At 42.6% G+C, this 23,607-nt stretch overlaps 3 protein-coding genes across 6 annotated transcripts; all 3 read left to right on the forward strand.

The window, feature by feature from the left end:
* The first annotated feature begins 2,174 nt into the window (after positions 1-2,174).
* On the forward strand, positions 2,175-4,785 carry cth1 (cysteine three histidine 1). Its single transcript, XM_037112638.1, has 2 exons — positions 2,175-2,377; positions 3,455-4,785. Exons 1-2 carry the CDS (start codon positions 2,369-2,371, stop codon positions 4,412-4,414), a joined length of 969 nt encoding a protein of 322 aa, XP_036968533.1. The 5' UTR covers positions 2,175-2,368; the 3' UTR covers positions 4,415-4,785.
* A 652-nt stretch (positions 4,786-5,437) lies between these two features.
* taf6l (TAF6-like RNA polymerase II, p300/CBP-associated factor (PCAF)-associated factor) lies at positions 5,438-15,520 on the forward strand. The gene is made up of 12 exons (XM_037112636.1): positions 5,438-5,745; positions 6,391-6,559; positions 6,705-6,791; positions 7,013-7,163; positions 7,270-7,320; positions 10,485-10,579; positions 10,663-10,737; positions 12,101-12,321; positions 12,492-12,624; positions 12,745-12,873; positions 13,840-14,330; positions 14,416-15,520. Exons 2-12 carry the CDS (start codon positions 6,413-6,415, stop codon positions 14,774-14,776), a joined length of 1,941 nt encoding a protein of 646 aa, XP_036968531.1. The 5' UTR covers positions 5,438-5,745; positions 6,391-6,412; the 3' UTR covers positions 14,777-15,520.
* A 105-nt stretch (positions 15,521-15,625) lies between these two features.
* On the forward strand, positions 15,626-22,595 carry kcnk7 (potassium channel, subfamily K, member 7). Of its 4 annotated transcripts, XM_037111300.1 has the most exons (4): positions 15,626-17,104; positions 20,043-20,438; positions 21,271-21,281; positions 21,372-22,595. In XM_037111300.1, exons 1-4 carry the CDS (start codon positions 16,768-16,770, stop codon positions 21,543-21,545), a joined length of 918 nt encoding a protein of 305 aa, XP_036967195.1. In that variant the 5' UTR covers positions 15,626-16,767; the 3' UTR covers positions 21,546-22,595. The 4 variants fall into 4 exon arrangements, with proteins under 4 accessions (XP_036967195.1, XP_036967194.1, XP_036967196.1 ...); XM_037111299.1 differs by having other exon boundaries at positions 21,271-22,595; XM_037111301.1 differs by lacking the exon at positions 21,271-21,281 and having other exon boundaries at positions 21,327-22,595.
* Positions 22,596-23,607: the final 1,012 nt, after the last annotated feature.

The raw sequence follows: 23,607 nt of genomic DNA on the forward strand, positions 1-23,607 counted from the left end.
CTCTCATGTTCACAATAGTAATATATCACTATCTCCACTCCAAAGCTCTGCAGTTCCACATCACTGTTAAAAATTATAGTCTGCCTCCAGTCCACCAGTGCTCACACCACTTCAGCATTTTAATGTTTTCTCTACAACTTTGAACCCTGTAGATTAGGAAGAGGCCTCAGATACTGTGTGAGGAGATCACTATTGAGAGTAGCCATTGTCTGAAGAACAAACAGGATTCCCTGGTTAATGGGGCATACTGTCATGATGTATGGGTGCCTCTGTACTTGTGGCTTCATAGCTGTTGAAAAAACTCACAAAGACATCTGGGGACGAAAGGCATACTGGAGAAAAACCTGAAGCACCCTCAAAGGGAATTGCCACTGAGGAAAAGCTGTTTAATTTCAGCAAGACTACAAGCACAGACAGGAGGAGCACCTTCTTCTAGTGAGTCCAAATCTTAATGAAACTTGATTGTGTGTTGTGAAACGTACAAAAAGTCATACCAAGTCATAGTTAAAGTAAAGATATTGTTAGAAAATAAAAATTAAAAGTCATCCATACAAATACTCATAATGTATCTGTATTAAACATACTTAAGTATCAAAGTAGCCTAAAAGTGAAGGTAAAATATGCATTATTTTACATGAATGTTGATTCTGTATACTATGGGTTGATTGATTGTTAGCCTGTCTGATTATCAGATCTGATATTGCGATAAATATAAATATAAATACATTTTAAAATGCATTACTTTCTGCAAAGTAAATATCAAATAATGTTATTAAACAAGTGTGACTAAAAAGTACTGTATTTGCCTCCGAAATGTATTGGAGTGGAAGTATAAAGTAGCAGAAAAACTACTAACAACTTTTATAAATACTAAAATACTTGAGTAAATCTATTTAGTTACATTCAATCAGTGGATAGAGCTGCATCTTCAGTCTGACAAGGGTCTATGTTTGTTAAAGCTCAATTACTTCTTCTAGGATTGAAAATATCATTACAAAAAGTAAAATCAGACATTTATACATTCTTATTTGAATTATTTTCATGTGCATCGAATCCCTGGGAATCATGTGGGGTGTGTGATTCTGCCTCTACTGGAAGTCCATATAAAATATTTAAAGGAGTACTATGTAGTTATGGAGAAGAAATTAAAATTGTGAACTTTAATATTTCTAATATTAATGAGGAAATAATACAAACTTTTTTCATAAGTGAATAAACAAGCTGTTCTCAGAGGAAGGTAAGGTCCCAGAACACTGTTTGAAGCTAGGAAGGTAGGGTCCACCACGTATAAATAAAGTAAAATAGTATAAATTGTGTTGTCCTTTAAGGTCGGTTTGTTTATTCACCCATGAAAACAATGAGTTTGATTATTTAGTTTGTTTAGGCAGAATAAAAATCAACCAATGAAGATCTTCCTTTCTTCATTAACATTTCTTCAACAAAACCACATAGTGCTCCTTTAATGATTGCTCTGGGCCTGATTGAAAAAACCTAAACAAAGATTGGCCCAGCTAAAGGAAATATTTGTGCTCAGCTGTATGCCTATCAGACGGCTTTTAATTAGGAGCTTTGCTTCAAGTACTTCCCTCTCAGGTGTTAGTTCTGACAGATGTGCCAGGAGCTGAGGCTCACCGGGTATTCACTGAGGATGTTGATTGCCACCAGCACATTAATGTCTTCACTGAATGGGACAGTGAAGAAGTTGCAGTCAGTAAATAAATGTGTGTAATTGTCGATAAAAATTCACTGTTGTTAATTTTGTACTATATCGTGTTTATATGTATATTCTATTTCTTACCTTTTTAAGTATATTGTCTATTTTTGCTGTTGGTCTTGTATTTTGTAATATTCTGTCGTTTGGGTGCTGGGAAAAACAAATTTCTCCATTTGCGGGACATTAACGGATTCCTGATTGTGATTCTGAAAATGAGAGCACATGAAGAAGACAGCAGAGAGGTGAGGACCAGAGGGACTCTGGTGTCTCACACTGTCCTGACACAATCAATGAGCCACACTTGACTCCAACACATCCACAGGATTTAGGCTAATCGTTATCACAGCCACGAACCAGTCTGGTTCAGCCCGGTGCCGCACGTGGACGCGATTGGCCGCTCGAGACACACCTGTGACGTTGAGCTTGTGCGCACCTGATGCTCATCTGAGTGAAGGCGGGAAGACCGAAGCGGTTTAAAAGACACATAGACAGCAGCAGGTCTACACGTGTGTCTCCTGAGCTGAACAGAACAATAGTGTTCGGGTCCATGCCGCTCTGAGAACGTACGGTGTCACAGGGAGACTGCAGGCTGCCTCCGGCTCCACATATCACCAGCTACTCTCCGCCCCTCTGTCTGTCTGTCTGTCTGCCACCATGTTTGAGGTAGGTCCCGTACATTGTGCATGTTGGTGGTGCCTTTTAAATTAATTTACAACATCATAGCTTATGAGACAAATGGATGTCAGTTTCCTGCATGCTGCTGCAGTTGGAGGCTGTGTGTTGATATGAAATAATCAGTACACTAGATGAATTTAATAGGCTGGCTGTAGCTTTATCAAAGGAATGCTTCTACTGTTATATCTGTAAAGCAACCAAATAACATCTGCTCTAGTTTGTCCGTAGGCCAATCGTGCTGCGTTTCAATTGGGTTAGGGTTGTTTTAATTTTATTATTATTTTTTGTCCCCCATTTAAAACCTGAGGTTGTTTGACTTTCTGTGGCTTAACTGTTAATGAAGAAAGGATAATTCTCATCAGATGCCGTCTTTTCCTTCTATTGCCCCCTGTTGGCTCATGATCTCTAAATCTGGGTAAATGCTTAAAAAGCTGAGCAGTGGTAAATGATGACAAAACATTTGTGGTTGCAGTGAGATGTACCATGTTAGCTTGATGCTGCTTTTGTTTTGCACTGAGCCCTTTCAAACTTAAAAAAATAAATACTGGAGTTCAATTAAACTGTTTACAGTTGGCATACTACTGCAAATGGGGGGTAGTAGAAAGTCTTGTGACTCCAGGGGAAGCTGTATGTAATCTGAATAAACTTCCTCCAGTAATGTTGCTTGGTGACTGGATTGCTTTGTGGGTAATGTAGGCACCACATTTCTAAAACCTGTCCACTGGTCTAACACTGGACTCATGGACAGTTTTTAAAATGAGTGATCTAAATGGATACAGCAGAAGAGATCACACTACTCTTGAAAACCTAGTGCCTACATTACCCACAATGCAACTGAGTGACATCACTGGAGGCAATTTGAGATTTCATGCCGTTTCCTCTGGAGCCACAGAGGGCTTACTATTCACATGCAGTAGAACTCGCCACCTGTAAATAGTTTAATATGTCCAGTTGGAGTTGCCCTTTTGAAGAAGTTATAAACTGGAACAGATGCCAGCAAGGAGATGAGGTCAGATTATTGTATCATTCCAACCTCTCAAATGACAATGTTTTTTTTTTTTTCAGACTAGTGGGGATGACTTGTTCCTGCCTTCCTACCAAGATGAGGAGATGGTGGACAACCTGCTGTCCAGTGAGGCGTCAGATGGAGATGGTGGCAGTGGAGTCTCTCTCGCTAAGGCGCTGCTACCCCTGGTAGAGTCCTCTTCCCCTCCCCTTATCCCCTGGGTCTGCTCCACCCGCTACAAGACAGAGCTCTGCACCAGCTACTCTGCTACCGGTTTCTGCAAATATGCTGAGCGCTGTCAGTTTGCCCACGGCCTCCATGAGCTCCATGTTCCCTTCCGTCACCCAAAGTACAAGACGGAGTTGTGTCGCAGCTACCACACTACGGGATACTGCTATTACGGCAGCCGCTGCCTCTTCGTCCACAACGCCACTGAGCAGCGCCCTGCCCAGCGTCGTCGCAGGAATGTTCCCTGTCGCACCTTCCGCTCCTTTGGCGTTTGTCCCTTTGGCACCCGCTGTAACTTCCTGCATGTCGAGGGTGGTGATGTCGCTGGTGTTCCGGAGTCTCTGGATGTTGAGAAGACGGAGCCTGTTCCCAGCCCCCAGCTCCAACCACAGACCAGGGAGTGGAAGCCACGTGGAGCTCTGTGCCGCACATTCAACTCTTTTGGCTTCTGCTTGTACGGAACACGCTGTCGTTTCCAGCACGGCCTCCCCAGCAAGATCAAAACCTCACAACAGAACCTGGGAGGCTCCTTCTACCCTCAGCTGTCCCCTGGAAGTTCAGGTTTACCCTCCCCTACCTCTCCCTTCACAGCCAGCTCACCCAACTCCTCAACCTCCTCCTCTCCTCCATCGACCTCTCCTCTCGCCACCCCGCCTGCAGAGGCTACAGCCCACAATGCCTTCACCTTCTCCAGTCAGCACCTGAGCGACCTGCTGCTGCCGCTGGCCCTCCACCTGCAGCAGCTGGAGAGCACCAAGGCTCAGGAAATCTGGGACAACAGGGGGCTTTAAGTGGATGTGGTGATAGTTGTGAACAAGCGTTAGCACTCAACATCACAGCTTGATTTTGGTGTATGGATTTCTTTCTTTCTTTCTTTTTTTTTTTTTTTTAAACGCCCTTTCCCTAGGGTTTTTTTTTCTTTTTCTTTTTTTAATTGAAAAGTTTGACTTGGGAGCTTGTGTTAGCAGGTCAAGCAGGCCTTGAGCTGTTCAGTTGTAGGCCAGTCTATTAGGCCTCAGACCTAATAGGTCTGTACAGGTTGGTGGTCTCAAACACTACAGCTATGTGTAGCTATGATAATTTAATTTTTTAACTGTTGTAAATATATTAATGAACTGAGTAAATGTCTGACAGCAGCATGAATAAACTTTTAAATCTTTAACTTTGGTGGTTGTGCTTTTAATTTATTGCTCTGAGCACAATTTTTACATGTTGGTGCTCTGAAGACCTGCTCAGAGCATTAAGGTCATACAAGTGAACAGAAGTGTATTTCAAGTGACTACAGTTGGTATTTGGAAACAAGAAGGTGAACAGCACGGTAAAGACTACATGATCACCCCCTTCAGTTACAGAAAGTCATAAATATGAAGCATACAATGTTTGTGTATGGAGTAGACCACAGAAGTAGTTTGCCTAGTTTGGTGTGAAGGAACTCAACTGGTTTGCACAAGCCATGCCCACATCCCCATCACAGTCTACTGGGATTAACTGGAACATCAACTGTGAGCCATACCTTGAACCAGCTTCACTAATGCTTTTGTCTGACAGGAAATTCCTGCAGCCAGGTCCAACGCCAGGTGGAAATCGTGGAATTAGGAGTGAATTTTAAAAGCACATTTTCAAGTGAGACAAATCATGCTTTATATTCGGAACATGAAGGGGATTGCGAAAAGCTTTTCAAAGTTTTTACAGACCAACCCGTCATCAAGTCTGTCTGACTGCTACAAAATGAGCCAATCCATGTCTACCGGTGCTCTTCAATCGACCAATCACTGGTCTTTCCCTCTTGGCGCGTCACTAGTAAACTGAAACGTCAACATCCAGTGTTAGCGGAGTCAAACTAGTCAGAATGGAAACCGGATGTTGTGGGTTTGTCGAATCGTTTTTTTTTTTCCTCTACCGACTCCGTGATGTGTTTCACTGTGATCATGTGGCATACAGTCAATGAACAGGTTCTCCGGCGATGCTTTATTTTGAAGGATTTCCGGATGTCGTTGCCCCTTGCTTGCTAACCTGACACTATTAATGGAACTCGTTGTGAAAATGGGAGCAACGTCGATGTAACTTGTACAATCCCACTGTCTACTGAGATACTCAACCTTGGCTCGTTCTACTTCCAAAGGTAAAGTCTGGTTAAGTATTTAAGCTTTTACGTTATATTTTCTCTGTCGCTCTTCGATGGCATGCTGCTAGACTGTGATGTGTTTGGGGCTAGCTATAGCCGGTAACGCGCTTCTTCTGGCTCGTAACGTTGTTCAGTTGTTTCACACTTTTAGTTGACTAAACGATACAATGACAGACATTGTAATATGGGTAATGGTGGCGCTGGCTGTATTTGCATCACAATAATTAATCACACGTTTTTGCTTTAGTCACTTTGAAATCGTTTGTTCGAACTGATGAAGGAATACAGATTGCATTTTGTTAGCATACTAGAGCACGGGTCCGCTCTCTTCTCAGTCCCATTGAAAAATGTAATAATTAAACCGTTCTTAACCTATTGTCGCCAATACATAACGTATGCAGCAGAAAGCAAGACCTGCATTGAATCTCCTATGTGTTTTTGATAAATTCGGGATATAGCTGACCCACCAAGCACTACTATTTTAATAAAATCTTGTTAATCCAAGCTTTAAAACACCAGCTCAGTGATGTCGCACGGGGGCATCTGGATCTCTGGAATACCTGTCGACCTCCACGCTGGCTTTTTGCCGGTTTGTTTGCGTCACAAAAGTACGTGTCAACGTAAGGTTCTTCTCCTTGCCAGCTTTTGGGTGCTCGCCGTGAGCATGGCGGACCGGGAGGAGCGCCGCTTCGCCGAGGTCTCCCGGGAGTCTGTCAAACTCGTGGCCGAAGGTGCAGGCGTGGAGCTGGGCGATGATGTGGCTGCTCTGCTGGCTGAGGACGTGTGTTACCGGCTCAGGGAGGCGACACAGGTCAGTGCTGCGGTACACAGTTTTATTCCACCATATATAGTGTGTCTCAGGAGGACATACCCACACCATTATGTCGTATCACCATTATTTCCGAATGGAAGTGTGACATGTAATGTTGATGGTATGTTGTTCTGGTCCAACACAGAGCAGCTCTCAGTTTATGAGACATGCCAAGAGGAGGAAGCTGACAGTGGAGGACTTCAACAGAGCTCTGCGCTGGAGTAATGTGGAGGTGACAATCAGTGTTGTACTGCTCACACAAAAGGTAGCATCTTGGCCTGCTGTGTGATGCATTTTAAGGTTATACCAGTGAAGTTTGTTTCCTTTTTCTGAAGCTGATTCCAAGGTATGGTAGCTGCCATACACAAATCGACGCCTGTGTCATTCAGACATGACATAAACATGCTTCAGTAGTCACCGCCTTCAGCTTCTTTGTCTCTGTGTGCTCATCAGGCCATTTGTGGCTACGGGGCCCAGGATGCTCTTCCTTTCCGTTCAGTCAAAGAAGGAGAGCTATTCTTCATCGAGGATCGGGACATCAACCTGGTTGAGTTGGCTCTGGCCACCAACATTCCCAAGGGCTGTGCCGAGACCATGGTACGAGGTATGACCCAGCACACTGTCATTACCCACCGACAGATCAGGATTCATGTCTTTTAAATCAGAGGTGTCTATTGATGATAATTTCTCCTATTTTCTTCTCCTGTCAGTGAATGTGTCATACCTGGACGGGAAAGGTAACCTGGAGCCTCAGGGGACAGGTAAGACTAAGCCACATTATGATTTATGGGCGCTGTTCAGCCTTGTGAAAGTCACTGGTTCACATAAATGCAGAGAGATGTAGTGTAGTTGAATCATTATGCAACTTTTGATTGGCTGACACTCAACAATTAATTGTGAATATATTGACAAATTTATGGATTAACACACTTAGAGCTGATTCACTGACAGAACATTGAGTTCGGGTTCAGTTTGAGGTTTTCAACGAAGACAAATCCTTATAGAATAAAATTTGGCTTCTATTGCTAACACGTGCTTAATGAGCAAGCTGATACTGCAAGTAGGACATGCAAAACTATCGAAACCTTATTGAAGTCCATGAGTTCATATGGTCTTATTAAAGACCTTGTGATACTTTATAAAAATCATCATGAAGAAATGGTAAACAAAAAGTAAATTAAACTTAAGTTAATAGTTATTTGACTGACAACAAACAATGAAATGCTTTTATAAACATTTATTATTTATCATCATGACATATAACAATAATAATGTTGAATTTGCCATTGTAAGAGTGTTCTCCTTAGGACAGAACCCAAAACAAACCAGAAGGTTAATTATGGTTTATAAAATACATTTATTTATTGTCAGATACTAGGTGACAACCATTTGACAGAACCAACCAACCAAATGGTCGTTGATTCCATAGCATGATTATGATACCGCATCCTGTGAATATTGCACTTCTTGAACTTGCAGGTAGTTGTTCAGTTCAGCTTCATTAGCTTACTTTTCTGTAAGACCTGATGTGGTTCAGATGTGCTACTAGACCACATATCATCTCTGAGCTGCTGCTCCACCTTGACCCTTGGAGGTGGATGCACAGTACAGATGTTTTAAAAAGTGGTAAGGGCAGTTCTGTTACAGTGCCTCACCCGTCAGTTCTCACGGAGTGAGCAGATGACATGAAGCAATGGCCCGATGTTGGCTACAACAACATATTTAATTATCTTGTATTTTCTGAGGGTGTTGACGGTGGAGAATTATGCAGTTACAAAAGCAGAGAAGCATACAGCTACCTGCACAGTAACAAAGTAGGGAAAGTAATGTTGTAGAAACACAGCCATTTTATATTTCTGAAGGCAGCAGTAGAGCCCACCCAGAGCGTCAATCAAGCTAATCATACTGTGTGGATAATGCTGAAGCAAAGTGGAGTCGTGGAGACAGGCAGCTGCTCGTGCATTGCTGGGTTAGGGAAGTCATTTAGTCATGCAGCAGCTATTCTGTGGAAGGTATTCATAAACCCAAATATTTATTTTAGTCTCAAAGCAGCTAGCCACACTAGTCTCCGTTCCCCCTTCCTTGGCACGGGGTGCAGGGTTTGTCCAAGCTGTTGATGTTCTACACAAGAAGTTTTTACAAAAAAATTAAATTTTCTTGAAATGTTGTGGCAACCAACAACGGCACATGTTGTACCTAAGCTCATTTTAAAAACAGTTTAGCATTTATGACATAACACTAGCTGTTTTGGGCTAGCTTTGCAGTGGCGATCAGTCATGCAGTTGCAAGGCAACTGGAAACACAAAACCGCCGGCGGAAATAGTTATCTGACCTGTCAGCCCCCATAAGCCTCTGAAGAAACGGGTGGATAGGCATCATATTTTTAGCAGTACAGTGCGTAATTGTGCTGGTTATGTCTTTGTATCGCTTCAGTTTCTTCCCATATGAGGTAATGGTTTAAAAAGCAGCAGCGTCTGTTGGTTGTTGAAGTGAAATTTGACTAGTAGAAGCAGTGGGGCTAGTCTGTTGGCTACTTGTGGGGAGGCTGACGCTAGCATAGCACAAACTCATGCTTTCGGAGTACTCTCTGGGATGTTACCTTCTGAGATGATGGAAGTGATTGATGGTGGCCTACACAGTTTGGACCTAATGCTGGTCTGTCCTTTGTCAGACTTCAGATATGTGAACTATTTACAATAACCAAAGTGGTATAACCTTTCTGCGGTTCAATTAACTTTTCTGCGGTTCAATTTCTTTTTGCACAATTGCACTCGGATTGGCTAATCGTATCAGCTCGACACACAGGTGGTCACAGTTGGATGTTGGGAGTGGGAGGGGCCAGAAACATGCATCCACCACATGCATTTATTTCTCTGCTGTTGGTGTTGTGTTTTCCATAGACATACAGTATATACATAGACGCCTCATTGAGCGCTGGACCGTACATTGACGTCACCAACCATATTGTATGAAATCCGTACATGTGGGAATGTGTAAATGAGAGGTGTTAACTTATAGCACTTTGTAGAAGTGTGCTTTATAATGTTCTCTCCATTGACTTGTATGAGTTCACGGAGCAGAGCTGCCACATCCAATATGGTGTCGATGTCGACGTATCGCAGCAACAGGCCAATCCGCTCAGTGAGGCGTCTATGTATATATGTCTATGGTGTCTTCTAGGTAGAGGAAAATGGACTCCTAAAAAAAAAAAAAAAGAATTGAATAAACGTTGTAAATGTATAATTGTTATCGTAAAAATCATAGAGATCGTTTTATCGCCCAGCCCTACTATTAATCAAAGTTTAATCAACTATCCACCTTATTTCTATTCCCCATGATACCTAGTGCAAATTATGGGTGCAACCTCTGGCGCATCTTCAAGGAACCTATAAAATGGGTTCCTTTTGTGTCCCATCCCTTGGCGTTTACCATGTTAACATGGCGCTAATCCACTGTTTTAGCGCAGTTGGCAAGTACTTTTTTACTCTTGTGCTTGTTCCACCAAGCCCACACCCATTCTTAAGGAAAATTGTATATAAATGTATCATTTATTAATGATGGTAATCATAGTGGCAATTAAGTGTTGCCAGCTTCATCACTCACTTAACGATAACAGTTCATACTGCATTCTGAGCCAACAGAACAATGGCTTTAAAAAATAAATTAATTAATTAAAAAAAAATCAGTATTCATCTTGGGATATTGATTATTTCAGCCAACAATCTGTGCAGTTAAGTCACGAAAATAACTCACTTTGATCTCTGTATAACTGTACAGTGACCCTTGATTTTTATCTGAAGAATATTAACATTTCTTTAATTTGTGATGCTTGAATATATGACTTCTGCCTCTGAATGTATATCAATGTAACTCTGATGGAGGGTTTCAGTGTTTGTGCCTCATGTTGACTGTTGACCTGTCACAGTTCCCACAGCGGTGCAGTCTCTGTCAGATGAACTGTTGAAGTACTACCAGCAGATCACACGGGCAATCCTTGGAGAGGACCCCCACCTTATGAAGGTAGACTGCCGATGAACACAGGCAGACATTCTGTGTGGCTAGACGTCATGTTCTTTGTTACATGTGTCTTCTGTGTGTTTCAGGTGGCTCTGCTGGACCTCCAGTCCAACTCCAAGATTGCTGCCCTCCTGCCATACTTTGTTTATGTCATCAGTGGGGTGTGTTTTTCCTGTGATATTGTTCCTAAAAGATCTTTTTTTACCATTTAACTTATCAACAGAGTTAGGATCCAAATATATATTTTTCACTTGTGCAAAAACATGTTCCACAGGGGTGTGATTCTTCCAGCTTTTCTGACCTGAAAATGAGGCTTTCGTAAATCATGCAAATCTGTTTTTTTTGGGTGTGGGTGGTTGGGGTTACGCAAGGCACGGCTCGGGTATTGGTAAACATAATGACTGGCCACCGGTGTCAACGTTTTATGTGCCTTTGATTCCTGTCTTCATGTCACTCCACAAGTAGTCCATTTATTTGTCACGATGGAACTTCATTCAAAGCAGAGCTCCACCAAAGAGCCTGCAATCCTTGCTGAAGGTTATCTGATGTGTCAGTGTTGTGTGTGTCCCCCATATGCACTCTGCTGCTGGATTTTCAGCGCTGCCGCTGGTTAAATATTATGGGTGAATGGCGAATTTAAGTTGCACACACAGTGAAAGCACTACACGCCAAGTTATCTTGAAATCGATTATTATTGTCATTACTGCTATTTGTATAATTTCTACAAGTCACCGTTTAAGTTGAATGACTGAAATCCTTCGGGGTGAAGATAGTTTTAGGTTGGATATATGGCGGATATTTAGGTTGGGTATATGGCGGATATTCACTCGGGTCCAGCCGTAAACTTACTGAAGTTTGCCCAGTGTTAGCAACAGGAAGACGGCTAGCCCGCCTCCCAGAGCTTTGCGCTGAATCACTGGAAACTGATCATGGACCGTTATTAAATTTGTACTTAGCGTAAATATATTAATACAAAATAATTTTAGTTTTTTTCGATATCTTCCATGTCATGTGGCCCAGTGACTCCAATCCCGCAGCAAATTGTGAAAGCAAACTGGACAAATGAGACACAGCTTTTTATTGTACTTTAGTGCTTTCTCTATTTTATATGAATATTAATATGCAGAAATTATCATTTCTGGCAGGCAGAGGGACCTGCGTCCACATATTTTCAAGCAGCAATGTCACCTTCTCACCAGTAGTCACCACTTAAAGGGTTATTTTTCAAAATGTTCTTTTGGGAGGGCATGCCCCCGGACCCCCCTAATGTTGCTAGGTTACCAACTCGGAGCACCGCTGCTACAAAAAAATCTAGGGGAAACACTGTGTTCTAAGAATTTTGGAAGTGTGGGGTGAACTTTTTCTTTCTTAGCTGAAGCCAACAACGGGACAAAATAAATGTAAAGAGAGACATGGTGGAGCCGTACATTTTCCTGCTTTTTTGTCCTTTGCCAATTACAATTCTGTTTTATTATTCACATTTGTATTTACATTAAGTACAAGTACATGGCTGTTTGTGCCCAGGTGAAGTCAGTAAGCCATGACCTGGAGCAGCTCAACAGGCTTCTCCACATGGTGAAGAGCCTGGTCCAGAACCCCTACCTGTACCTGGGCTCATACGTGCGCAGCCTGGTCTCCAGCGTCATGTACTGCATCCTGGAGCCGCTGGCTGCCTCCATCAACCCGCTCAATGACCACTGGACCCTCAGGGACTACGCAGCCCTGCTCCTCAGCCACATCTTTTGGTGAGTAAAATAATGAATAATCCATTAGTTGATCGACAGAAAATGTATCATGAATGATTTATTTTCTCTAGATTGCATTTTGCAGTATTTGTGTCAGGTTTCAGTCCACCTGTTGAATGTTGGATGAAAGTCTGAAGTCCTTCACTGTTATTTTTGTGCTTCTTTTTAAGGACCCATGGGGATCTAGTGAGTGGCCTCTACCATCAGATCCTGCTGTCGCTCCAGAAGGTTCTGTCTGACCCAGTGAGACCTCTTTGCTCCCACTATGGAGCTGTGGTTGGACTTCATGCTCTGGGATGGAAGGTATACACATTTCTTCAAAACTCAATGTGAATTATTTAGTATCATTGCTCTCCTCTCATGACCCCCCCACTAATCTGTTTGAGATTAATTTCTGCTGCACAAACCTCTTTCTGTTGGCAGGCTGTTGAGAGAGTGCTCTTCCCACATCTTCCTGCCTACTGGGCCAACCTCCAGGCTGTGTTGGATGACTACTCTGTTTCCAATGCCCAGGTCAAAGCAGATGGACATAAGGTCTATGGAGCCATCCTGGTCAGTATTGCAGTAGAGTCCTTGCATACAGTGACCAACTGCAGAACTCCTTTTTGTTTTTGATTTTTGATGGACCGTCACTGACCATCTCATTTAAATAACTTCCTGTCACTTCTATTCACATTTCGCTTTGTATCATCCCTCATTTCAGTCAAACCAACTCTTTTCACTCCCCATGCTGCAGAACATCTAAAATAACATTTTGGATCTTACTAGTGGTATAAGTTTACACCAGTGTTTCTTACATCAGCAAGTTCTGGAGGTGTATAGCATATGAAAGATTACAGTCTGTCCGGCTAGTTTATTAATTGTTTGTGTAGTCTGGGTTGTATTAGGCCTGTAAGAGAATATGTCAGAAGACCTTCAGCCTTCTAGTATCACCATATAACATTTTATTTAACTATCTGAATGCCATATAAGCCAAAGACTTATTTTGTTTTTCCTTAATTTCTTAAATATCTTTTAGAGGCCTGGCAATTCTTTTTCTTAATGGAGCGTAAATATTTAAAAATATTTCAAAATGATTTACTTTGTTCATTAGAACCAGTACGTGGACATCAATGTTTGTTTTTCTGTATTGTTAATCATTCAGACCCCTCTCTGATCAGGCTGCCCTCAACACAGGTTGGACTCCACTGCCCTGCCAAGCTGCATTAAATATTACAATTTCTTCTTTTCCCACTTGATCAGTGGAACAAGCTAAAAAACCAAATTGTGTTATAAATTTGTGCATTGTGTTTCATAGCCTGAAAGCCAGGTCAGCCGATGTTAGTACACCTGCAGCCAGTGCTGTGGCCCAGAGAATTGAACCCTCCTACACCACCAACTTCACTTCAAACATCTTTATGTAATTAATTGGCTAGTTGGAGACGTTGCTGTTGGAGAGAACTGAGATTTGGTTAACATAATCTTAGCATTCTAACCAGCATTTCCATTTTCTTTTATGTCCCCATATCTGTCCTGCAGGTGGCAGTGGAGCGCCTGCTGAAGATGAAGGCTCTTTCTCAGCCAGTCGAGGGAGGCTCCAGTGGTCTGCCGGCCACTGTGGTGGGTGCTGTGGGTTACAGGGTGAGCTCGCCTGGCCTCAGCCCCCCTCCAGAGCCCCTGTCAGAGGCTGCCCTGGGAATTGCCAGCCACCTTCAGGCAGGTGGGGCCGGCTGTCCCTGGGAGGAGTGGACCCCAGTCCCTCTGCCTGCCATGTACTGTGAGCTCTACTCCTTCTTTGGCGACAGCCTAGCTGTCAGGTTCAGTACGGGACCTGACTTTGGTAGCTTCCCTACCTGCACCCCATCCCAGCTCAGAGATGCCAGGAAGGAAGCCCCTGGTAATGCCTCCAACCCTGACACCACCCGAAAGATGCCACAGCTGACTGCCAACCTCAACATTAGCCCTAGACAGGACGGGAGTCCTCGCACCGATCCACCCCCACCCAGCCTGGCAGTGACTGGAGCAGCAAGGTAAAGCAAGCACATCTAACATTTATTGAAACCTGAACTGTTTGCTTTGCAGTGCTGAATGTAGCAGACTTTCTTTCTCCTTCAGGGCCCTGGCTCGCTCCTCCTCCTCCTCCTCCTCCTCCTCCTCCTCTTCCATGCAGCGTTCCAGGTCTTCCTCATCACGTTCGGGCCAGCGTTCAGCAGGTCTGTCTCGGGACGTGTTCCCTAAAGCTCGCTTCACCTCTCCTCAGATAGGACCTCCGGCGTTCACCTTCATCATCGGTGGTCGGCAGATGGGTCGACGCTGCCAAGGCCGCCGCCCCTTCCAGACAACTTTTGCCCCAACTCCACCTCTTTCGGCCATCCCACCACGTGCCTACGCCCACAAACTTCCTGTCATTGGCAGAGTTGGCAAACCAGTACGCCGCTGGGCCTGTTCCCATTACTCCCTTCATCTACCTCTCTAGTATTAGATATGAGCTGCAGAGTGACTGTTACAGACTTTAACAGGCCCATCTTCATATATTTAGCTTACGCTGCCATTGTATTTGATAGTGATAATAGTTTAATTGATAAATTAATTTCAAGGACTCTCTCTGGCTTATTATCACGTAGGTGAACACTTTGGACCACTATTCACTATGTCAACAACGGTCTACATTGACTGAAAAAGTGATTTAAAGCCACTCTGTGTAGTATATGATGTCATCATTTGTCACATTAATCAAAATTCTGTTTTTTCATGTCCAACAGTCAAAAAGCTGAAGTGTTCACTTGACAGTGATAAAATGACAAAGAGAAAAGCAGTGAATTCTAATTTTTAGGAAGCTGAAACAAGTTTTGGCCTTTCTACGTGATTTTGATGATTGCTGATTTGCTTCCTATCCTCAACTGTTGTACTTGTAGTCATTTCTACAGTGAATGAGTACTGTATGTTATATTGACTGAAATGACCATTCGCTTTACATTTCTGTCAATCAGTATGTCTTGAGGGTGTGAACCTGCTGAAGCTGGAGCTCTGACCTTAGTGTCATGAACAGGGTCCCACACACACTAAATGTAAGAAAGGTATAGAGTGACAGGTAGAATACCTGCCGAGGACAATGCTGGAGCACCTGAACAGTTTATAGGCCTGCCTTGTGTTTGATTTAATTTTGTATATAGGTGCTGTTTTCTTTAAATAAAAAAAATGTGCTGCACATTTGAATCTATCTATCTATCTATCTATCTATCTATCTATCTATCTATCTATCTATCTCCACCACCTTCTTCACTTCAGGGGTAAAAGTCTTTGCAAAGAGGATTAATTTTTCCCACACTGTAACTTTTTTTTTTCTTTGCGAAAGCCCAGGATTGGCTTTCCTCATCTTCTGAGTCTTCCTCCATACAGGATCCAGACTCTGAGCCTCCCTGGGCCTCTTCCCCTTCCCTGGACCTGCTGTCCCTTTCTTGGCCTGAAGCTCTCCTGAATTGTTTCTTAATTCTCTTTTCAGATGAGGCACTTTTAAAAGGTCATCCTCATCCCCAATTTCAAAATCACTCCCACTGTTCCTTCCACCACCGCCACCATTTCCTGCACTCCTTTTCCTCTGTTTTGTATTTTTCTTTTCTTCCCGTCTCCTCCTGCCCTCCCACACCCACCTGACTGTACTGTTCTTCCTCACCTGCCTCCTCCTGCACCTCTACCTGTTCTTCCTGTTTCTCCTCACCTGCCTCTTCCTGCACCTCCACCTCTACCTGCTTCCCTTGTTCCTCACCTGCCTCCTCCTGCACCTCCACCTGTTCTTCCTGTTTCTCCTCACCTACCTCCTTCTAAACCTCCACCCGTCCCTTCTGTCTCTCCTCACTTTCCTCCCCCTGTACCCCCACCTCCACCTGCCTCTGCTTTTCCTCACCTATCTCCTCCTTTACCTCCACCTCCATCTGTCCCTCCTGTTTCTCACATTCCTCCTCCTGTCCCTCCACCTCCACCCATTTTCTCTGTTGCTCCTCCACTGTCTCCTTCTGCGCCTCCACTTCCACATGTCTTTACTTCTGACCATCACCTGTCTTGTCAGTGTCCTTCCCTGGACAGGCCCTGATCAAATATCCCTCTTTTCCGCATCCAAAACATTTGGTGAAGTCAGAAGAGACAAAGATCACACATTCAAAGTCCTCCACCCTGATCTTGAATGCCAGGCTCAGGTCTTGGCTCCTGTTGTTCAAGATCATGAGGACATTTCACCTATGAGACACCACATGCTTCAACAACGGAGACTTACATCCCAATGGCACTTGACAGATGGATGAAACTTTTTTTGCCATGGCGGGAAAGCGCTTTCACCAATGTCTCATCTCTAATGAAACATGGAAACGAAAGCGTCATTCACCTTGGTGCCCTGCTCTGCCTTACTAAATATTTAAAACTAGCTTCAGTATCTGGTTGCAGTCTGTAGACAAACGGCAGTCAGGAATAGCAATGGCCCAGCTTGTGTCTTCACTTGGCCTGTTCTGTCAGGTCAATACAATTCCCTGCCTGGTTCTGTGCTACATGCTCTATATTGTGCTGGGAGGTGTGGTGTTTACAGCTGTGGAGAAGCCAGTAGAGAAGGGGCTGAGGGCTGAGGTGGAGGAGCTGCATCGTTCCTTCCTGCAGGAGAACCCGTGTGTACAGGAGAGCCGGCTAAGAGAGCTGCTGGGTAAAGCTCTGTCTGCTCACCAGAGAGATGTTGCTGTCCTGAAGGATGAAGCTGAGGAGAGGCGCTATGATTTCATATCATCACTTTACTTTGTCATCGTCAGTCTGACCACCACAGGTAAGACAGTCACTGCAAAATCTTAGTCAATAGTTTCCTTTTGATTGATATTTTCCATTGATCATGATCATTGCATTTTCCCAAGGTGACTTCTCCTAGTTGCTGCTTCAGGCCAGTGGTTCTCATAGTGTGGTACAGGGACACTCAGGGGTAACACCATAACAGAATGTATGATATGTGATTCATACACTTGTTGTAATAAAACACATTAAAGCAAAATTCTCATCAGATGGGTTCTGTGTATCATTTTCAGAGTCTTTGATGTGAAAAGTTTGAGAACCACTGGTTGATGCTATATTTACAGTGATTAAAAAAAAAAACAGCCATTCCTCACTTTGAAGAAATATTGACATTTTTTTTCTCTACATGTTGTATTTGGTCACATTATCAGAAGACCTTTAATACACTGATTATTGAAACAAACTTCCGGAATGTTTTGGAGTGCCATGATAAACATGTTCTTTACAAATCAAAAGTGTTGTTTTAAAGGTGCAGTATGCAAGTGTTTGTTTGAATTTTTAGAATAGAATTTTTGAATAGCGTTTGAAGAAATAACAGATTTGATGTTTCATCAACAACATCTACAGTGGGTACGGAAAGTATTCAGACCCCTTTAAATTTTTCACTCTTTGTTTCATTGCAGCCATTTGCTAACATTTATTAGAAAAGAAGTATTCACAAGTATTCAGACCCTTTGCTGTGACACTCATATTTAACTCACATGCTGTCCATTTCTTCTGATCCTCGTTGAGATGGTTCTGCTCCTTCATTGGAGTCCAGCTGTGTTTAATTAAACTGATTGGACTTGATTAGGAAAGGCACACACCTGTCTATGTAAGACCTTACAGCTCACAGTGCGTGTCAGAGCAAATGAGAATCATGAGGTCAAAGGAACTGCCCAAGGAGCTCAGAGACAGATTGTGGCAAGAGACAGATTGTGGCAAGGCACAGATCTGGCCAAGGTTATAAAAGAATTTCTGTGGCACTCAAGGTTCCTAAGAGCACAGTGGCCTCCATAATCCTTAAATGGAAGAAGTTTGGGACGACCATAACTCTTCCTAGACCTGGCCATCCAGCCAAACTGAGCAATCGTGGGAGAAGAGCCTTGGTGAGAGAGGTAAAGAAGAACCCAAAGATCACTGTGGGTGAGCTCCAGAGATGCAGTAGGGAGATGGGAGAAAGTTCCACAAAGTCAACTATCACTGCAGCCCTCCACCAGTCGGGGCTTTATGGCAGAGTGGCCTGACGGAAGCCTCTCCTCAGTATAAGACCTATGAAAGCCTGCATTGAGTTTTCCGAAAAACACATGAAGGTCTCCCAGACTATGAGAAATAAGATTCTCTGGTCTGATGAGACCAAGATTGAACTTTTTGGAGTTAATTCTAAGCGGTATGTGTGGAGAAAACCAGGCACTGCTCATCACCTTCCCAATACAATCCCAACAGTGAAACATGGTGGTGGCAGCATCATGCTGTGGGGTTTTTTTCAGCTGCAGGGACAGGACGACTGGTTGCAACTGAAGGAAAGACGAATGCTGCCAAGTACAGAGATATCCTGGAGGAAAACCTCTTCCAGAGTGCTCAGGACCTCAGACTAGGCCGAAGGTTCACCTTCCAACAAGACAATGAGCCCAAGCAAACAGTTAAAATAACAAAGGAGTGGCTTCGGAACAACTCTGTGACCATTCTTGACTGGCCCAGCCAGAGCCCTGACCTAAACCCAATTTGGCATCTCTGGAGAGACCTGAAAATGGCTGTCCACCAACGTTCACTATCCAACCTGACAGAACTGGAGAGGATCCCCAAATCCAGGTGTGGAAAAACTTGTTGCATCATTCCCAAGAAGACTCATGGCTGTACTAGCTCGAAAGGGTGCTTCTACTCAATAGTGAGCAAAGGGTCTGAATACTTATGACCATGTGATATTTCAGTTTTTCTTTTTTAATAAGTTTGCAAATATTTCTACATTTCTGTTTTTGTTCTGTCAAGGTGGGATGCTGAATGTATATTAATGAGAAATAAAATGAACTTTTTTGATTTTTAGCAAATGGCTGCAATGAAACAGAGTGAAAAATTTAATGGGGTCTGAATACTTTCCGTACCCACTGTATATCAAGGTATATCCTGTATCGCAATACAGCCTAAAAATACTGTTTTTGTCTTTGATTTGAACCCCACTTTTACCTTGAAACCTAGTGCCCTCTCAGGCTTGTAAAGGAATATTTGTTGAGTATATTGCTAAGTAAAGCATCTGAATACCCATTAGACACACCAATCTGTCCAGTTTTATTAAAATGCAAGCCCACAGAGTTATAAATTAATTTAATCAAATGAAAATAAATCTGCAAATATATCATTTTTAAGCACAAAAGAAAAGAATTCATAGATCCTAGTTCTTAAAGATATAGTTGTAAATATTTCTGCATTAAAATGGCTAAGAAACAACCATTTGTATGTATGTTCGAACCAGAATTGAAAGGTTCCTCAAATTAACCGCGCCTTTATTTGGTCGCCTGTCACCATCACTTCAGGAGAGAGTCAGAGTGAGGAAGGATGTTGATGAAAGACTCTAAACATAACGTGAAGACAACTTAAAAACATTAAAGTCAATATCAGCCAGAGTCACGTCAGGCAGATTTTCACCTGCAACTCCCATGATCCCACATTACTGATGAGAGTCCTCTCGCAGCAGAAATCACATACTGTGGGAGAGTATCTGCTGGTTTTCTCATTCTTCTATGATTGTAAGCTTTAAGGTTTGGACAGTCTGTTGGTTGTTTGGGCACTGAAGAATTCTGATCAACAATTCTTCACTATTTCCTGACATCTTATAAACAATGAATCAATCCACTGAAATGTTGCCGGACAAAATGTTTCATGTTTCGGTTGAAGTCCTCAGTACTTTCTCCTGCAAACCTCTCCCTTCTCCTCCTCCTCAGGCTCTGACTCTTACACCTTGAGATCAGATGAGGCCAAGCTCTTCTATATCTTCTACTGCACTCTGGGTGTTCCCCTCACCCTGTTCCTCCTCACCCTCCTCTCCAACCTCCTCCTCCCTGTCGTCACCCACGCTCCTATCCACCACCTGCACACTTACTGGGGTCTGCCCTACACCCAGGCTGTCCTCATCCACGCCAGCATCTTCTCGGTGCTCGTCGTCTCCCTCCTCTTCCTCCTCCCTGCCCTCCTGGTCTGTGTGGTGGAGCCAGACTGGAGCTTCCTGGATGCTCTGTTCTGCTGCTTCATCATCCTGAGCACCGTTGGTCAGGGAGGAAACTCTCTGGGGAGAACCTGGGGCCCAATGGTCAAGGAGACACTTGAACTCCTCACCACATGTGAGTGTGCTGCTGTGTAAGAATCACTGAGCTCTGATAAACTGTATGAATTCAATGTGTTGAGAATTGAGTTATCTGTCATTGGCCTCTGTCACTGAGCATTAGTGACTGCAGCGATATATCTTGCATTTTTAAAAAAAAATAAATTCATAAAGTCAAGATTCTGAGGATTTTTTTTTTTTTTTAACTTTTTCTCAGAAATTAGATTTTATTTTCCTTACAGTGGCCATAATCCTCTTCTAATAGTTAGTATATCTGTATATGACAGCAGTGTAACAATGTTCTATAATGTTGAATATTTAGGTGTTCTGAAAACTTTATATCAAACATCACTGATTACATCAACACAATAACAGGTAGTCTAACTTGAAAACTTTTGTCAAGTGTTGGTAAGTGTGGTTCCTGGGTAGCTCAGCTGGTAGATAACTTGTGGCCTTAGTTGAGTCGTTACTGCAGTGGTCTTCGTTTCATCACTGTCATAAAAACACTGCTTTAAAAACTGTGAGTAATAAGATATTTCTTAACCATCACTAGTGTGAACTGATGATAAATTCATAATAACGTATGCATTAATGACATGACATAATGGGTAAGATAGTGTATCTCAATAATGTGTTTCTAATGCTTTTATTAACCATTATAAATAACTCCACAGGTTTTTCAACTTATGCAGGCACTGTAAACTGCCTTATAATTGAACTTGTTTTATGATATTCTTAAAGTTGATAAGTATCTTATAAGGACTCATAAAGGTTTTATTATTTATTAGTAACTATGCACAAAGACTTTAACGTAAAGCATTACCAAAATATCTCCTCCCTTCTCTCCACAGGTTACCTGCTGGTGGGCATAGTTATGATCATTACCTTAAAGGATACTTTTTCGCAGGTTCCCTGGGTCTGTGCGGTGATAAGACTCTTCTCTGGTCCACAGTATGCAGAGCTGGAAGGTGTCCATCTGGACGAACTGACAATGAGTCAAGACTACGCTGAGGAGGAGCCTCAGTACTCCCAGTCCATCTGCACCATCTCCTTCGCTCCATTAGAGCTTCCGAGTCCCTGTTCAGCCCTGCCTGCTGACATCAAGTATCACAAAACCACAACCTAAACCTTGAAACCTGACTTAACTTTCACTTCTGTTCACAACCCACCAGCTGCTGGCTTAAATGTAAATGTTAAATAGCATGTGTTTATATAGAGTTTCTCTACTGTTAGTGACTGCTCAAGTCAGCATCCACCCATTCACACACTCTATCATACACACAATCATACACCCATTCGCACACGCAGTCATACACACATTGAAACACACAATCACATATACACAATACACACGTTCACATACTGGTAGCAGAGACTTCTATGTTCGGTGTCACCATTCATACACACTGACACACACCGATGGAAGAGCCCATGGAAGCAGTTAAGGACACTTCAATATATGGGCTACAGGGGCCCTGAATCGAACCACCAACCCTCCTACTGCTATTTTACCTCCTGAAACAGAGCCCCAGTGTTAATAATCAAATACTTAGTGCAATCCACTTCAGTCCAATTTTGTATAATTTTACTGAGTCAAATATATTTCACCTTTCACCATTCACTCTATTTCTAGCTCACTTGTTCCTGTGAAAACTACCTGTATCTAACTGCTCAACAGTCTACTGTGTTCTCCAGCTAGTCATTAAGTGTGTCTGTCTACTATTTGGTGGTGAAAAAGAAGTATTTATCAGAACTTATTTACTGAAAAGCTACTCTAATAAAAATGAGTGCGAACAGAAAGAGAAGAAGCTTAAAGGCTCTGTTCTAGTTAAGGGCATCTGCAGAGTGGCTGATAATAACCTCCATCAAGGGGTTCATGTTGTCACCAATGTCTGTTTATTTGTTGGCTTGTCAGCAGCATTAGATGTGATCTACTGAAGAGGTTTCTACAAAATTTGGATGGAGGATGGGTCTCAGCCCATGATAGACCCTGTGAAATTTTGGTGTGGATCTGCATAAAGACACAAATCCAGTAGTTTTCTAACTTTGAGCATTGTGAGGTGTTTTCTTCTGCATTTTTGTTCATTTCTCATGAAATAATGCATGGATTTTGTCAATGTGAGTGAGATAGTTATTTTATCCTGTGTTCATTAAAAAATATTAGTGCAGCCTTAAATTTGGTGTTTTTCTTCAATTGATTAACTCCAGCCTTAATTCTACACCCTGCTTTGTGGGGCAGACAATGGCACCATCTGCTTTTGTCCTCTTGATATGCAGGTTTTAGAGCTGACAGGGCCTCCGCAACATGTTTGAGACTATGAGGAAATTGTTGTGTTAATGAAATGAACATGAGCACACTTTGAAAATCCACCTGCTATTCATACCATGCCACTGTAACAGGACTGTAACATCAAACAAAACCAGGTATTTTTGCTGTATATTATGTTGAAACATATTCCTGAGCACACAGAAGTCAGATTGTTTTGGAAGTGTAGGGTAGGGGATTTTATTTTTTTCAAATTTCAAAGTTTATATTTTATCTATGCTTTTATTCGTTAGTAGTTACATTAATAGTTTGATCAGAGAGACAACGTCCACATACATCAGCCCATGAGGGTGTAAATGGGGGTACAACAATAATAATTCTGGGGAGAACCACATCAGTCTAATAATTTTCATACAGTCACTTAAATTCACTTACAATAAAATAAAATGAGAAAAAAAAAAGATTTGGATTGAAGGTGCTTAAATGAACAGTATGCAGGTACAGTCCTGACCACAAGGGGTCACAGTTAACTAACAGCTATGGCTGTAGCGCAGGTCTGGGCTAGGAGAGTTTTTCTGTGGTTTGTGCCTTCTGCTACAGCATGTTGGTGGTAACATGTTTAAAGATGTTGTCAAATCTTTTGAACGAAACTGATGCTGGCTGCAGAAGCCTCAGTGTGGTTTGCATAGATAAGTCAAGTCCAGAGCAAAGTAGACTGGGGACACATTACTTGTATGTTTGCTCATCCAAAAAAAAACTGATTGTGATTCTGATAATGTTGTCATGAAGGTTTGAAGAAACACTAGTAGTCAGACGATGGTTGCAAACATGCCCCCAGGTTAACTTAACTAAGAGAAATTAAAGTTAAAATTATGACCCAGTAGAAATGCATGTCGACGAAATGGTGTGTGTCTTTGTGGGT

Source organism: Acanthopagrus latus, chromosome 10, assembly GCF_904848185.1.
Source record: "Acanthopagrus latus isolate v.2019 chromosome 10, fAcaLat1.1, whole genome shotgun sequence".
Taxonomy (NCBI): domain Eukaryota; kingdom Metazoa; phylum Chordata; class Actinopteri; order Spariformes; family Sparidae; genus Acanthopagrus; species Acanthopagrus latus.

Coding starts and splice junctions, on each gene's coding strand:
- taf6l (XM_037112636.1), top strand. CDS start 6,413: ATGGCGGACCGGGAGGAGCGCCGCTTCGCCGAGGTCTCCCGGGAGTCT. Junction 6,560..6,704: donor GGCTCAGGGAGGCGACACAG/GTCAGTGCTGCG, acceptor GGTCCAACACAG/AGCAGCTCTCAGTTTATGAG. Junction 12,625..12,744: donor TTCATGCTCTGGGATGGAAG/GTATACACATTT, acceptor TTCTGTTGGCAG/GCTGTTGAGAGAGTGCTCTT.
- kcnk7 (XM_037111299.1), top strand. CDS start 16,768: ATGGCCCAGCTTGTGTCTTCACTTGGCCTGTTCTGTCAGGTCAATACA. Junction 17,105..20,042: donor CGTCAGTCTGACCACCACAG/GTAAGACAGTCA, acceptor CCTCCTCCTCAG/GCTCTGACTCTTACACCTTG. Junction 20,439..21,270: donor ACTTGAACTCCTCACCACAT/GTGAGTGTGCTG, acceptor TTCTCTCCACAG/GTTACCTGCTGGTGGGCATA.